The sequence below is a fragment of the Mustelus asterias genome, chromosome 21, assembly GCF_964213995.1.
Source record: "Mustelus asterias chromosome 21, sMusAst1.hap1.1, whole genome shotgun sequence".
Classification (NCBI taxonomy): domain Eukaryota; kingdom Metazoa; phylum Chordata; class Chondrichthyes; order Carcharhiniformes; family Triakidae; genus Mustelus; species Mustelus asterias.
The window spans coordinates 8,912,394-8,926,422 of NC_135821.1; the positions used below are offsets into that span (position 1 = coordinate 8,912,394).

At 48.8% G+C, this 14,029-nt stretch overlaps 1 protein-coding gene across 1 annotated transcript in view; it reads right to left on the minus strand.

The window, feature by feature from the left end:
• Positions 1 to 8,002: 8,002 nt before the first annotated feature.
• Positions 8,003 to 14,029, minus strand: part of LOC144509508 (tubby protein-like) — a 14,291-nt gene continuing 8,264 nt past the window's right edge. Inside the window, exons 2-6 of the mRNA XM_078238414.1 lie at positions 12,616 to 12,728; positions 11,690 to 11,804; positions 10,231 to 10,329; positions 8,633 to 8,804; positions 8,003 to 8,136 (exon numbers count right to left, since the gene is read on the minus strand). Coding sequence (XP_078094540.1) covers positions 8,003 to 8,136; positions 8,633 to 8,804; positions 10,231 to 10,329; positions 11,690 to 11,804; positions 12,616 to 12,728 — 633 coding nt within the window. The remainder of the gene's footprint in view (positions 8,137 to 8,632; positions 8,805 to 10,230; positions 10,330 to 11,689; positions 11,805 to 12,615; positions 12,729 to 14,029) is intronic.

The following is a 14,029-nucleotide window of genomic DNA, read 5'->3' on the forward strand; positions in this document are numbered from 1 at the left end:
CCAGATTGTCTCCTTCTGCACTGTAGGGATCCACCGATCACACAGCAGATCCACTGATCACACGTCAGATCCACTGATCACACACTGGATCCACCGATCTCACACCAGATCCACCAATCACACATCAGATCCACCAATCACACACCGGATCCACCGATCACACAGCAGATCCACCGATCACACACCAGATCCACCAATCACATACTGGATCCACTGATCACACGTCAGATCCACTGATCACACACTGGATCCACCGATCTCACACCAGATCCACCAGTCGCACATCAGATCCACCAATCACACACCGGATCCACCGATCACACACCAGATCCACCGATCACACACCGGATCCACCGATCACACAGCAGATCCACCGATCACACACCAGATCCACCAATCACATACTGGATCCACTGATCACACGTCAGATCCACTGATCACACACTGGATCCACCGATCTCACACCAGATCCGCCAATCACACACCAGATCCACCAATCACACACCAGATCCACCGATCACACACCAGATCCACCAATCACATACTGGATCCACTGATCACACGTCAGATCCACTGATCACACACTGGATCCACCGATCTCACACCAGATCCACCAATCGCACACCAGATCCACCAATCACACACCAGATCCACCGATCACACACCAGATCCACCGATCACACACCGGATCCACCGATCACACAGCAGATCCACCGATCACACACCAGATCCACCAATCACATACTGGATCCACTGATCACACATCAGATCCACTGATCACACACTGGATCCACCGATCTCACACCAGATCCGCCAATCGCACACCAGATCCACCAATCACACACCAGATCCACCAATCACACACCGGATCCACCGATCACACACCAGATCCACCGATCACACACCAGATCCACCGATCACACACCGGAGCCACTGATCTCACACCAGATCCACCAATCACACACCAGATCCACTGATCACACACCAGATCAACTGATCACACACCAGATCCACCGATCACACACTGGATCCACTGATCACACACCAGATCAACCAACCACACACCAGATCCACCGATCACACACCAGATCCATTGATTGTGTTAAACTGATCATGTCGACTCTTTATCCATTAACACGACTGTCGGTCATTTGTTGATAGTTTTTTTTATTCTGTTCAGTAATTTGTTAGGAATGGTTTCACTGAGTGAATATTTAGCTGTTGATGTTCACCCTCATTCTTTGTTTCCTGTCTCTATTTTCCACCGGATATCTGCCTGAATTTCGCAGTTTCACTTTGGAGTTTTTTACGTTGCTCTCTGCTGATTGGAGCGTTTTTTACTTTATATTTTACTGCCTGTTAGTTCCCATGAGACCGCGGCTGAAACATGTCTGGTGACAGAACTTTGCAAAGCGCAGGCCCAATGATGTGGAACAAATATCACTCTTTATATTTGTAGTGAATTACAGAACAATAACCAATTTTTAAAACATCTGAAGAATTTAAGATCCACCGGTCTTGAGAGGGATTGGAGCTGGTGTGATTAGAAACCTGTTCTTTCCCACCCTATAGCAGGCTCTGATGTGTGATTTGTGTAACTGAGAGTCAACACCCCATTGGCACGAACGGCTTTGTTTGTTTGCAGATCACAAAAAAGGGTCAAGTGGTCAACATCCACCAGCCAGTGAGCATAGTGGATTGAAAAGATTGAGTATGTGGACTTTAAGAAAGAGGTTGTGCTGGAATCTTTGAATGGCATCAAGATAGATAAGTCGCCGGGTCCGGATGGGATGTACCCCAGGTTACTGTGGGAGGCGAGGGAGGAGATTGCAGAGCCTCTGGCGATGATCTTTGCGTCATCGATGGAGACGGGAGAGGTGCCGGAGGATTGCGGATGTGGTTCCTATTTTCAAGAAGGGGAATAGGGATAGCCCAGGAAATTACCGACCTGTGAGTCTAACCTCAGTGGTTGGTAAGCTGATGGAGAAGATCCTGCGGGACAGGATTTATGAGCATTTAGAGAGATTTAGTATGCTCAAGAATACTCAGCACGGCTTTGTCAAAAGCAGATCGGGCCTTACGAGCCTGGTGGAGTTCTTCGAAAATGTGACTAAACACATTGACGAAGGGAAAGCGGTAGATGTGGTTTATATGGATTTTAGCAAGGCGTTCGATAAGGTCCCCCATGCAAGGCTTCTAGAAAAAGTGAGAGGGCATGGGATCCAAGGTGCTGCTGCCCGGTGGATCCAGAACTGGCTTGCCCAAAGGAGGCAGAGAGTGTGTATAGATGGGTCATTTTCTAAATGGAGGTCGGTCACCAGTGGTGTGCCCCAGGGATCTGTTCTGGGACCCTTGCTGTTTGTCAGTTTCATAAATGACCTGGATGAGCAAGTGGAGGGATGGTTTGGTAAGTTTGCCGACGACACGAAGGTTGGTGGGGTTGTGGATAGTCTGGAGAGATGTCAGAAGTTACAGAGGGACATAGATAGGATGCAAGACTGGACGGAGAAGTGGCAGATGGACTTCAACCCAGATAACTGCATAGTGGTCCATTTTGGCAGGTCAAATGGGATGAAGGAGTACAATATAAAGGGAAAGACTCTTCGTACTGTAGAGGATCAGAAGGACCTTGGGGTCCGGGTCCATAGGACTCTAAAATCGGTCCCGCAGGTGGAGGAGGTGGTTAAGAAGGCATATGGTGTGCTGGCCTTTATCAATCGAGGGATTGAGTTTAGGAGTCCGGGGATAATGATGCAGCTATATAAGACCCTTGTCAGACCCCACTTGGAGTACTGTGCTCAGTTCTGGTCGCCTCATTACAGGAAGGATGTGGAAATGATTGAAAGGGTGCAGAGGAGATTTACAAGGATGTTGCCTGGATTGAGTGGCATGCCTTATGAGGATAGGCTGAGGGAGCTCGGTCTTTTCTCCTTGGAGAGACGTAGGATGAGAGGAGACCTAATAGAGGTATATAAGATGTTGAGAGGCATAGATCGGGTGGACTCTCAGAGGCTTTTTCCCAGGGTGGAAATGTCTGCTACGAGAGGACACAGGTTTAAGGTGCTGGGGGGTAGGTACAGGGGAAATGTTAGGGGGAAGATTTTCACACAGAGGGTGGTGGGCGAGTGGAATCGGCTGCCGTCAGTGGTGGTGGAGGCGAACTCAATAGGGACTTTTAAGAGACTCCTGGATGAGTACATGGGACTTAATAGGATGGAGGGTTATAGGTAGGCCTAGAAGGTAGGGATATGTTTGGCACAACTTGTGGGGCCGAAGGGCCTGTTTGTGCTGTGGTTTTTCTATGTTTCTACAGTGACCATTGGACTAACATTGCTGACCCAGGCCCTCAACACGCAGGCGTGATCCTGTTAGCTAGACCTGGTGAACAACAAAAGGGTTTGGAAACTCAGCAGCCAAGCTTCCTGTTTGACATCTGGTCTGAATGGAAGGAGCTTGAAGTTCTTGGTGAACAGATCCGTCCTCTGCTGATTCCGGGAGTTTGGACCCTGCTCCATCCCACACAACACCCTCAGAAACTGGCTATTTGAAAGGCATTATGTAAATGTGAGTTTAGTGAACAGTAACGCCGGATATCATTTGTTCATCTGATTTCTTTTTGAATCCATACACACACAGAAATCGACTCAAGACTGTGCTTCGCTGGACTGCATCTCGACTCCCCGTCACCACAGAGAGAGACTGCAGAACTGCCCAGAACATACAGGACAGCGAGTAGATCCAGCCCAGCCCAGCACCATCAGGAAACCCAGGAAAAGGAGAGCGAGAAGCAGATAGTGAGAATAAAGGAGAGAAGGAAGAACTCAAAGGGGAGAATGTGTCTGCAGAGGATGCGAAATATTCTCAGGAAGAGACAAGGTAGCTGACTTTAAAATGCTCCATTTCAGAGGATCAGAGAAAGTCTGAGCGAATCCTGTGGATGAACAAAGCTGAGGAGGAGGAGATAAAACACCAGGAACTGAAAAAGGCCCAGCACTGAGCGCATCAACCTCACGGAGTGAGATTGAAGCGGAATCACCCAGAAGCATTGCCATGTCCCCCTGGCAGCAGCCAGTTATCCAGCTGTTTACAGTCATCAAATTCCTGTAGCTAACCTTAACCAGCATATTGTAAATAAATTCCAGACTCATCAATGTGCTGACACAATTATTCAGACTGGTTTGTGGATGTTATGTGCAGGAAATGTCTTGGGGGATGGATAGAAAGCTAGTTAGCAGACAAGAAGCAAAGAGTTGGCATAAATGGGTCTTTTTCTGATAGGCAATCAGTGACTAGTGGGGTTCTGCAGGGATCTGTGCTCGGACCCCAACTGATCCCATTATATATTAATGATTTGGAAGAGGGAACTGAATGTATTATCTCCAAATTTGCCATTGATACAAAGTTGGGAGGGAGGGTGAGCTGTGAGGAGGATGCAGAGATGCTTCAGCGTGAGTTGGGCAGACTGTGTGTGTGGGCATCTGCATGGCAGATGCAGTATAATGTGGATAAATGTGAGGTCATCCACTTTGGTAGCAATAATAGGAAGACAGATTATTACTTGAATGGGTAACAACATTCTATAATAATGTTCAATAGGCTCTGGTTTCCTCCCACAGTCTGAAAGACGTGCTGGTTAGGGTGCATTGACCCGAACAGGCGCCGGAGTGTGGCGACTAGGGGATTTTCACAGTAACTTCATTGCAGATATATGAATAGGCAGGGAATAGAGGGATATGGACCGTGTAGAGGCAAGAAAATATTGGAGAGGCATCTGTGTCAGCACAGACTTGCTGGGCCGAAAGACCTGTTCTTGTGCTGTTCTTTGTTCTCTTATTCTCTTTGGTGTAAATTGAGAGAGGTGGATACTCAATGAGACCTTGGTGTCCTCATACATCAGTCACTGAAAGTAAGTGTGCAGGTACAGCAGGCAGTGAAGAAGGCAAATGGTATGTGGGCCTTCATAGCGAGAAGATTCGACGATAAGGATAGGGATGTTTTGCATAGGACACTGGTGAGGCCACACCTGGAGTATTGTGTGCAGTTTTGGTGTCCTTATCTGAGGAAGGATGTCCTTGCTATAGAGGGAGTGCAGCGAAGGTTTACCAGGCTGATTCCTGGGATGGCAGGTCTGTCATTTGAGGAGAGACTAAGTCGGTTAGGATTATATTCACTGGAGCTTAGAAGGGTGAGAGGAGATCTCATAGAAACTTATAAAATTCTAACAGGGTTAGACAAGGTAGATTCAGAAAGAATGTTCCCAATTTTGGAGGAAGCCCAGAACTAGGGGTCATAGTTTGAGGATAAGGGATAAACCTTTTAGAACTGAGGTGAGGAGAAATTTCTTCACCCAGAGGGTGGTGAATGTGTGGAAATCACTACCACAGAATGTAGTTGACAGCAAAACGTTGTGTGATTTCAAGAAGGAGTTAGATATAGCTCTTGGGGCTAAAGGGATCAAAGGATATGGGGGAAGGGGGGATCAGGATATTGAAGTTGATGATCAGCCAAGATCAAAATGAATGGTGGAGCAGGCTTGAAGGGCCGAATGGCCTACACCTGCCTCTAGCTTCTATGTTATCAGTGAGTTTGCAGCAGTCTGGATAATGGGGACATGGTCTGCCTCACCTGGAGGAATAGCTGTAAGTGGCAGAAGGGGGTGGGGCTGTGGGTTAAACTAATAAAGTTAGTTTATTGCCACAAAAGTTTTTTCAGTTCAGTAAGTTATAAATCTGGTTCTGTGAAGTAGTTAAAGCCTAAATTAACCTCAGGATAAAATAGAGATAGCAGCAGAAAGGAAGCAGTGAGTGATGAGTAACTAGTGAGTGTTTATTTGTTCAGTCTGTATTTCTATTAAACCAGTTAATAGCAGGTACAGAAAAGTACATCAGTCCCATGGGGTGCACATCCTGTTCCACGTGGGAATCCAGGTCTAGCGCATGCACAGGAAGCCTGGTCAAGTCCCAGTTGTGCAGCAGCTGAAATCATTCCTCTGGGTGCAAGTGCCTGAACTGGTTCCCAGAGGAAGCACCCGGAATTTCTCCCTTCATTTACATTGTCAGTTCAGTTCCTTCCGCTCTTTGCTCCAACGGTTTAAAATTAAAATATCTCAAGGAAATTATCTTCCCAACTTCAGGAATTTGAGGATTGACCTGGCTCTGTCCCGTGGGGAATGTGGGGAACCCACTGAGGCTCGGTTAAAAAAGACCCAGTCTCGGGTTTACTGCAATCCGGGTTCCAAAATGTGATCCCCGAGGCTGAGATTGAAAAATAACTGACCAAACCCAGATTCTGGAGGCTCTTCCTGCCCCCCCGCCCTTCCCCACTCCCCTCCCCTTTCCCCCTCCTCCCCACCCCCCTTCCCCTTCTCCCCGCCCCCTCCCCCCCGCCCCCTCCCCCTTCTACTCCTCCCCCTCCCCCTCCCCACACCACTCCCCCCTTCTCCCCACCCCTCCCCCCTCTCCCACTGCCCCCCCCCCCTCCCCCACCGCCCGCCCCCTTCTCCTCCCCACCCCCACACCGTTCTCTCCGTGTTGTCAATGGGAATTCCCGTCCCTGGGTCAGTTCTGAGTGTCACCCCGGGCTGTTTCTCTGATGGTCTAAACACAACACAAGGTCATTGTCTTAATAACTTGGTTATTAATATCCACGGCCTGGATTAATGTAACAGCTGGCTATGTTCACCAATAGAACTTCACGATGTTTGTTTCTTTCCGAAAGTGTCTCTCAATCTCGTTCACTTCCAGTGCACAATGTCACAAAAAAACAGGTGGAAACTGGAGCCCCTCCCGGGGACAGGAAGAATAAACAGACACTTCAAAAGGGAGTTAATGGATTAATTAACCTGAAAACTTCTTCCTACAAAAATGTTAGAAAATTAAAAAGACTCGCTCAGGTAATCCCCCTCCCTCCTCCATTTCCATCCCCACCCTCTCCACCCCTGCCCCATCCCCTCCCCCCTCCCTCCTCATCTCTCTCCATCCCTCCTCCCTCTCCTCTCCCACACACACTCCGACGAGAGATGGATCAGTTTTTTTGGGGAGGGGGCTGGTGGTTGATGTGACTGTATTTTAGAAATGGACGTTTTGGGGGATTTGGGGATTGAGAGCTGCTCTGATTGGATATGTTTGAGGGTCATTTGGTGCAATTTCACTTCCTGGGATTTGCCAAGCTTGGGTTTGGGAAGAATCTCTCCGTTCCCCCAATCTCTCCACCGTTGCTGTTGGAGCGATTACTGATTCCAAAAACTTTGAGCTGAAATCTAAACGAGCTTTACAATTTGACCACAATGCCTTTCCATGATTGGCTCTTTTAATATCAGACAACATTTCGAGTTTCCGAGGCTTTGGAGATTTGTGTGGGAGGGTTTGACAATCTGCTGTGGACAGGATTAAAGATTAAGTGTGAGCTTGTCTCCGGCAGACTAATGCACCAAGATTTCACCTGCGTCCACAGCTGTGCGGAGCTTTTCCGGCTAATTCCAGAATGGCCTCCGTCTGTGCTAGATTATTCTATGATCCTAAACTGTGTACCCTATCCTGGCTCCATGGAATTGGGAGTCTGGCGATAAACTAGGCTCAGAGTCTGTGTTTGATTCTAGTCCTCATCCTGATTTTAACCTGATTGTTATACTTCTGGCTCATCCAAAGATTTAGAATCTGGCAGTTGCGGTCGGTGACGTAAGGTCAGAGTGAAGCTGGGTAAAAGTGTGTGAACAGCTGGATAATGCCACAGACACAATACACAGACTTTCTCAGCACAAGCATTTAACATGAACATTCATTATCATCCCCCATTTCTGACACTGTTCTTTAAAAAAACATTGATTTAGCTTGAGGGTGTGAATTCCTGATAAATCTGCAGAATATTCCTGGATTCCTGCTGTTCCTTGTATCTTCTCTCGCTTCCCTGCTCTTATCAAAGTTTGCCAATGTATTTGGTTCTCTCGCCGTTCCCCCCTCCCGGCAGTGCCCAGGGGGGGGGGGGGGGGGCGGGGGGAGGGTCGCTACTCGCAGGCCAGCTTGCTGTCAAAACTGGAGAGAGAAACAGCAAAGGCCTGAATGGGGCACAGGGGGTAATTATAATCCATCGTGAAGATATCATCAGCCACTCGGCCAAACTGCATGATGATGTAATCGGCTGCAAGAGAGAGAGAAGAGAGTCAATTGATTCGTCCAATACAGATATTCACTGCATTTTATTCAAATTATTCCTCACCATCTGAATCCCTCTTTCCCAAACTCCCATCCCTCCCATTCATAGAATCCCTACAGTGCAGAAAGAGGCCATTTGGCCCATCGAGCCTGCACCAAAAAGAATCCCACCTCGGCCCTTTCCCGATAATCTCACGCAGTTACCCTGCTAGTTCCCCTGACACTAAGGGGCAATTTACCTTGGCCAATCCACCTAACCCACACATCTTCGGGCTGAGTCCAACTCAAACTGATTCTCCGAGGGACCTGGCCTTTGGCCTCCAAGCTTGGTGACATGAACTACAATTTCCCAGAGAAATCTGTTTGGCTTCAGAGCTGCCCTGATCCAGAGCCTTGACCTCCACTTGGACTCCATTAGTTACAGGAAACCCAAGCTGCTGTCAGGTGATGCTACATTAATGACCCTTGAACCCCTTACTTACGGTCATTAGAATGGATGATTTGGAAATTCTTCACTGACGCCTGGGTCACCCGCCCATGAAAGTTCAGGACGTAGGACTGAGTATCTTCATTCCAAACTGGAGCCTTGTTGTGAAGCTCGATGATATTCTCCATGTTTTTGTTCTGCCATCGAGTCAGCAACGTCTCGTGTTCCTGGTGTTACAAAAATATCATCAGAGGCACTCACAGATACTCTCATCAACAGCTCAGGGTAACCGTTCTGCTCCTGTGTGTAAGGCACAGAGCTTCTTACAGGAGCTGCCAAGTGTGGCTCTAGAGTCACGTGTAGGCCAGACCAGGTAAGGACAGCAGATTTCCTCCCCTGGCTACTATTCCAGACAGACGTTGTCTCCCAAACACCAGTTCCTCGTGAACCTATCTGGAAAGTGAAATCACAACCCATCCCATTCCTGTCTTCACTCGATTGTTGGAAAAGCCCATCTGGTTCACGAATGTCCTTTCGGGAGGAAATCTGCAGAGTGGCTGCAGAGAATCCACCTGAACTCAGTAAAGGGACTTGCTGGAAAAGAAAAGAGATCCGGCATGGCGTGTTTTTGTGAAGGTGATCGGGTCCAACAGTGCAGCACTCCCTCAGTGCGGCACGGAGTGTCAGCCTGGATCTTTGAACTTCGAGTCTTCCTCAGGGAGCACAAACTCTGTGACTTAGAGATGATGCTGCAACTCACTAGCTACAGCTACAGGTTGGGTTTTTAAAGAATGGGATGTGGGTTGCCGGCAAGTCCAGCGTTTGTTATCTCATCACTAATGGCCCCTGAACTTAATTGTTTGCTCGACCATTTCAGAGTCACCCACATTGCTGTGGCTCTGGAGTCACATGTAGGCCAGACCGGGTAAGGACGGCAGATTTCCTTCCCTGAAGGACATTAGTGAACCAGATGGGTTTTTCCAACAATGGTTTCATGGTAGATTCTTAACTCCAGATTTTGTATTGAATTCAAATTTCACCATCTGCCGCGGTGGGATTTGAACCCGGGTCCCCAGAACATTACCTTAGTCTCTGGGTTATTAGTCCAGTGACAATCCCACTTTGCCATATTGGGTATAACTTTCAACATCCAGACTGGAAACGTTGGCTCTATTTTCCCTCCACAGGCTCTATTTTCCCTCCACAGGCACTGTCAGACCCGCTGAGATTTTCCAGCATTTTCTGTTCCTGTTTCAGATTCCACTGTTTGTGCACTCACTCGGGTAAATACTGGGGTTCAGCGCTCGAGACGATATGTGTGGCTTTAATGAAATGGGATATTTGAACCTTTCCATGGACTTATTCCTCTCCACGGAAAGCAGTGGGCGATCCGCGGAAAGCTGCTGTCCTCAGTGTGACCCTTTCTGTATTCCTCTCTACGTCACCCCAAGGACTGGAATCCAAGTCATTCCAAACCCAGTGAGTGATCAGTGAACCCACAAAAATCTCCCAATAGGAGGATGGAATATAGGAGGTGGCCATTCAGCCCATTGACGTCCTTTGGCGCACTGGGTTTATGAGGGGTTCTGACACTGCAGCTCCCAAATCCAACCCCACCCCCTCCAGATACCAGCCCAAAGGGTCAGGACTCACATTCTTGGGTCGAATGCAAACTCTCTCACCATCCAGATTCATTCCCGGGATAATCACCGTCATTTTCCGCGGACCTTTAAATCCAAGGATGTTGGTTTCCTGGTAATGAAACAACGAGAAATAAGGATGCACGGTTAGCTGGAGTTCCCTCCAATTATCCCAATTATCTCCACATCTGCCTCTGCAAATAAGAAATGATTTATTTCCAGTTACGATTCTCAAGCTGCCAAGAGCAAAGTTTCTGATCCCCATTCACCAAACTTATCACCAGAATTATCACTAAACTTATCACCAAACTTATCTTCTCAACCACAAATCCCTTCGCCCTGGTAAAACCATGACACTCCCTTGCCCGCTCCCTCCCTCCCTCCCTCGCCAGGTCCATCCTCCTCTGTCCCTCCCTCACTTTTATTCACTCAAGTCCAAAGGGCACAGAGTTGAACAGACCCACACTCCCCAAGATAAACACAAAATACTGTGGACGCTGGAATCTGAAACAGGAACAGAAAATGCTGGAAAATCTCAGCGGGTCTGACAGCGCCTGTGGAGGGAGAATAGAGCCAACGTTTCCAGTCTGGATGGCCCCGCGACACCATGCTCCGCGTGTTTGTGTCGCTGTTGAATACTGGCAGCTGTGACTCACTCCGTACTCAAGATTCCAGGTTCAAATCCCACTCCCAACACTCGAGTTTAAAAATTGAGGCTGACATTTCACTGCCACAGGGAGGGAAGAGCTGAACTGTCAGCGGAACTGCCTTTCCAATGTGCAGATAAATTGTGGCCTTGCCTGAGCTCTCGGGTCGACAGATCATAGAAACCACATAGAAACCCTACAGTGCAGAAAGAGGCCATTTGGCCCATCGAGTCTGCACTGACCACAATCCCACCCAGGCCCTACCCTCTTATCCCTACATATTTTACCCGCTAATCCCTCTAACCTACTCATCTCAGGACACTAAGGGGCAATTTTAGCATGGCCAATCAGCCTAACATGCACATCTTTGGACTGTGGGAGGAAACCGGAGCACCCGGAGGAAACCCATGCAGACACGAGGAGAATGTGCAAACTCCACACAGACAGTGACCCGAGCCGGATATAAAAGATTCCATGAAGTTATTTCAGGGGAGATTCGAGAGTTTAAGGAGACACAGTCTGCACATTACAACCGGAGCTGTGTGATACTCAGAGTGAATCTGGTTCTGTGATACAGCTGCTTAAAGCTTTCAGACTCCTGATATCAGACCGGTTGATTAACATGGTCCACACTCCCTCTCTCTGTGTGCCGGATGTTACTCCGACATTTCTCCAAACTCAATACAACCTCCATGTGTAAGGATGTTTGAAAGATTGTATTCAGAGTAATCTCAGTATTCTAGAAGCAGTCAGATATATTACATACATATAGAATGGATTACTTAGATAATGTATAATTATATACGTATAGTATGGATTACTTACGTAACATACAGCGACTACCTCTTCACGAAGGGTCATGCAGTCTTGTACCAGGGGGGTTTTGTCCGGATTCACTCCATTATCGAACACGGTGAATTTAGTTCCCAGAACATTTGACCTGTCTCGAGGAAGAAGAAACATTCATTTCCATCAGAGTGTCTGTCTGCTCTGACATTCGGGTTCAATCTGCGGGAGAAGCGGGTACACCTCGGCTCTAAGTATACCGGGCACCAAGTACAGGGTACGCCCAGGCACTGGGCACCGAGCACCAGGTATGCCCGGGCACCGGGTAGAGGCAGGTACCAATGTGAGGAGTGATGTATCGAAGCAGGGAATTGTTTGGACGATCACTCCTGTTCCCAGTGCTGGGAGGTGGCTCCACAGAGGATTCACTGAACGCCCCCCCCCTCTCTCCTTCTCCCCCTTCCCCCTCTCCCCTTCCCCCTCTCCACCCCCCTTCCTCTACCCCCTCCCCCTCTCCCCTCAGTGTTGGAGAGTTTACAGCTCCCTCCCTAGGGGTGGGTGACGCGGGGCTGGGAAATAAACTGATTTTCGATCGAATCAAGAGGACTTTTCACCCCTGGCATTGAGTGAAGGAATGGAGTGTGTGCGTGTGTGAGAGGGGGTGGGGAGGGGCAGGGTTAGGATGTGATGGGGGGGTTGGGGGGTGTGATGAGAGGGGGGCGTGATGGGGCAGAGGGAGGGGGAGGGGGCAGTGGATGTGTGATTAGGGGGGTTGAGGGTGTGTGATGGGGGAGTTGTTGGGGGGGGGAGGTGATGAGGGGGACTGGGAGGGTTGGGGTGAGTTGGGTTGGGGGGTTGTGATGGTTCGATGTACGGCTGGATTGTGACGGGTTTGGGGAAATTGGAGCCTCGCCCAAAATTTCCCATTTCCACAAATCCAATCCCATTTTCCGGAACAAACTCACCTCAGCTTTCCGATGAAACTCTCTCCGCCCCGGGACAGGTTGGTGGGGTCGGTGGAGATGAGATAATTTGACGTTTTGCTCTTTTTGCGTTTGCGACCAGCCATCAGGAAGATCTGAAAGTCAGGACGCTGCTCATCAACATTCGGACACCGTCTGGATCCCACTCTGCCCAGACAGAGGGCTCAAACCACCTCACCCCTCCCTCCCCATCCCCTCCCCCTCCCCCCTCTGTCCCCACCCTCCCCCCCCCCTCCCCCTTGCCACCCCCACTGACAGGGAGGAGATATTCTATCAGGCTACTCCTCCAACGCTGTCCTCACTGGGTGACTGGAATTTGTGCAGTGGGAATGGGGAGCACAGATCCCAGATTCCTTTTCCAGCTGGATTTGACAGGCTGGGGCTGGGAAAAGGGGTTAGCCGCCCCCCCCCCCTCCCCTCCCCTCCCCTCCCCCACCCCCATCCCAGTCACATGGACCCCGGGCTCTAATCACACTCCTTTCAGTCTCAAAGCCCTCGCTCCCGCAGTGACACAAGGCCCACAAGAAACTGCAGCTAAAACACAAATCTTTCAGCAGGTAAACAGTGGCACTCGCCCCACCATGCTCCCTCCCCCTCCCCTATCCTCCCTGACTCTGTTCCTGCTGGGGGGGGGGGGAGAGGGAGAGGGGGATACAACACCCAAAGAGAATTTGAAGTAAAAATCAAAAATTAGCCGAATTAAGGAAAATTCCTGTCACACAATCACCAAGCGCACTGGGCATGGACCAATAAGATGGCAGGACAGGTGGAGAGAACAGTTAATAAAGCAGATAGTATTCTGGGCTTTATCAGAATCATAGAATCCCTACAGTGCAGAAGAAGGCCATTCAGCCCATCAAGTCACCACCGACTCATTGACAGAGCATCTGACCCAGGGCCTTAACCCCCCACGTTAGTGACACCATAGAGTTCAAGAGTAAGGAGGTTATCCTGAACTTACACAAGACACTAGTTAGACCTCAACTGGAGTATTGTGTATAGTTCTGGCTGCCACACTATAGAAAGAATGTGAACACATTGGAGTGAGTGCAGAAGAGGTTTACAAGAATAGTTCCAGGGATGAGAAACTTCAGTTATGAGGATAGATTGGAGAAGTTGGGCTATTAACCCTAGCGAGAAGGCGGCTAAGAGGAGATTTGATGGGATGTTAAAAATCATGAGGGGGATGGACAGAGTAGATCAGGATAAACTGTTCCTGCTCATAAAAAGATCGAGACCCAGACGGCACAAATTTAAAATGATTTGTAAAAGCTACAAGTGTGATGTGAGAAAGAACTTTTTCACCCATCGAGTCTTTGGGGTCTGGAATGCACTGTCTGGAAGTGTGGTGGAGGCAGCTTCAATCAAGGCATTCAAGAGGAAATTAGATGATTAT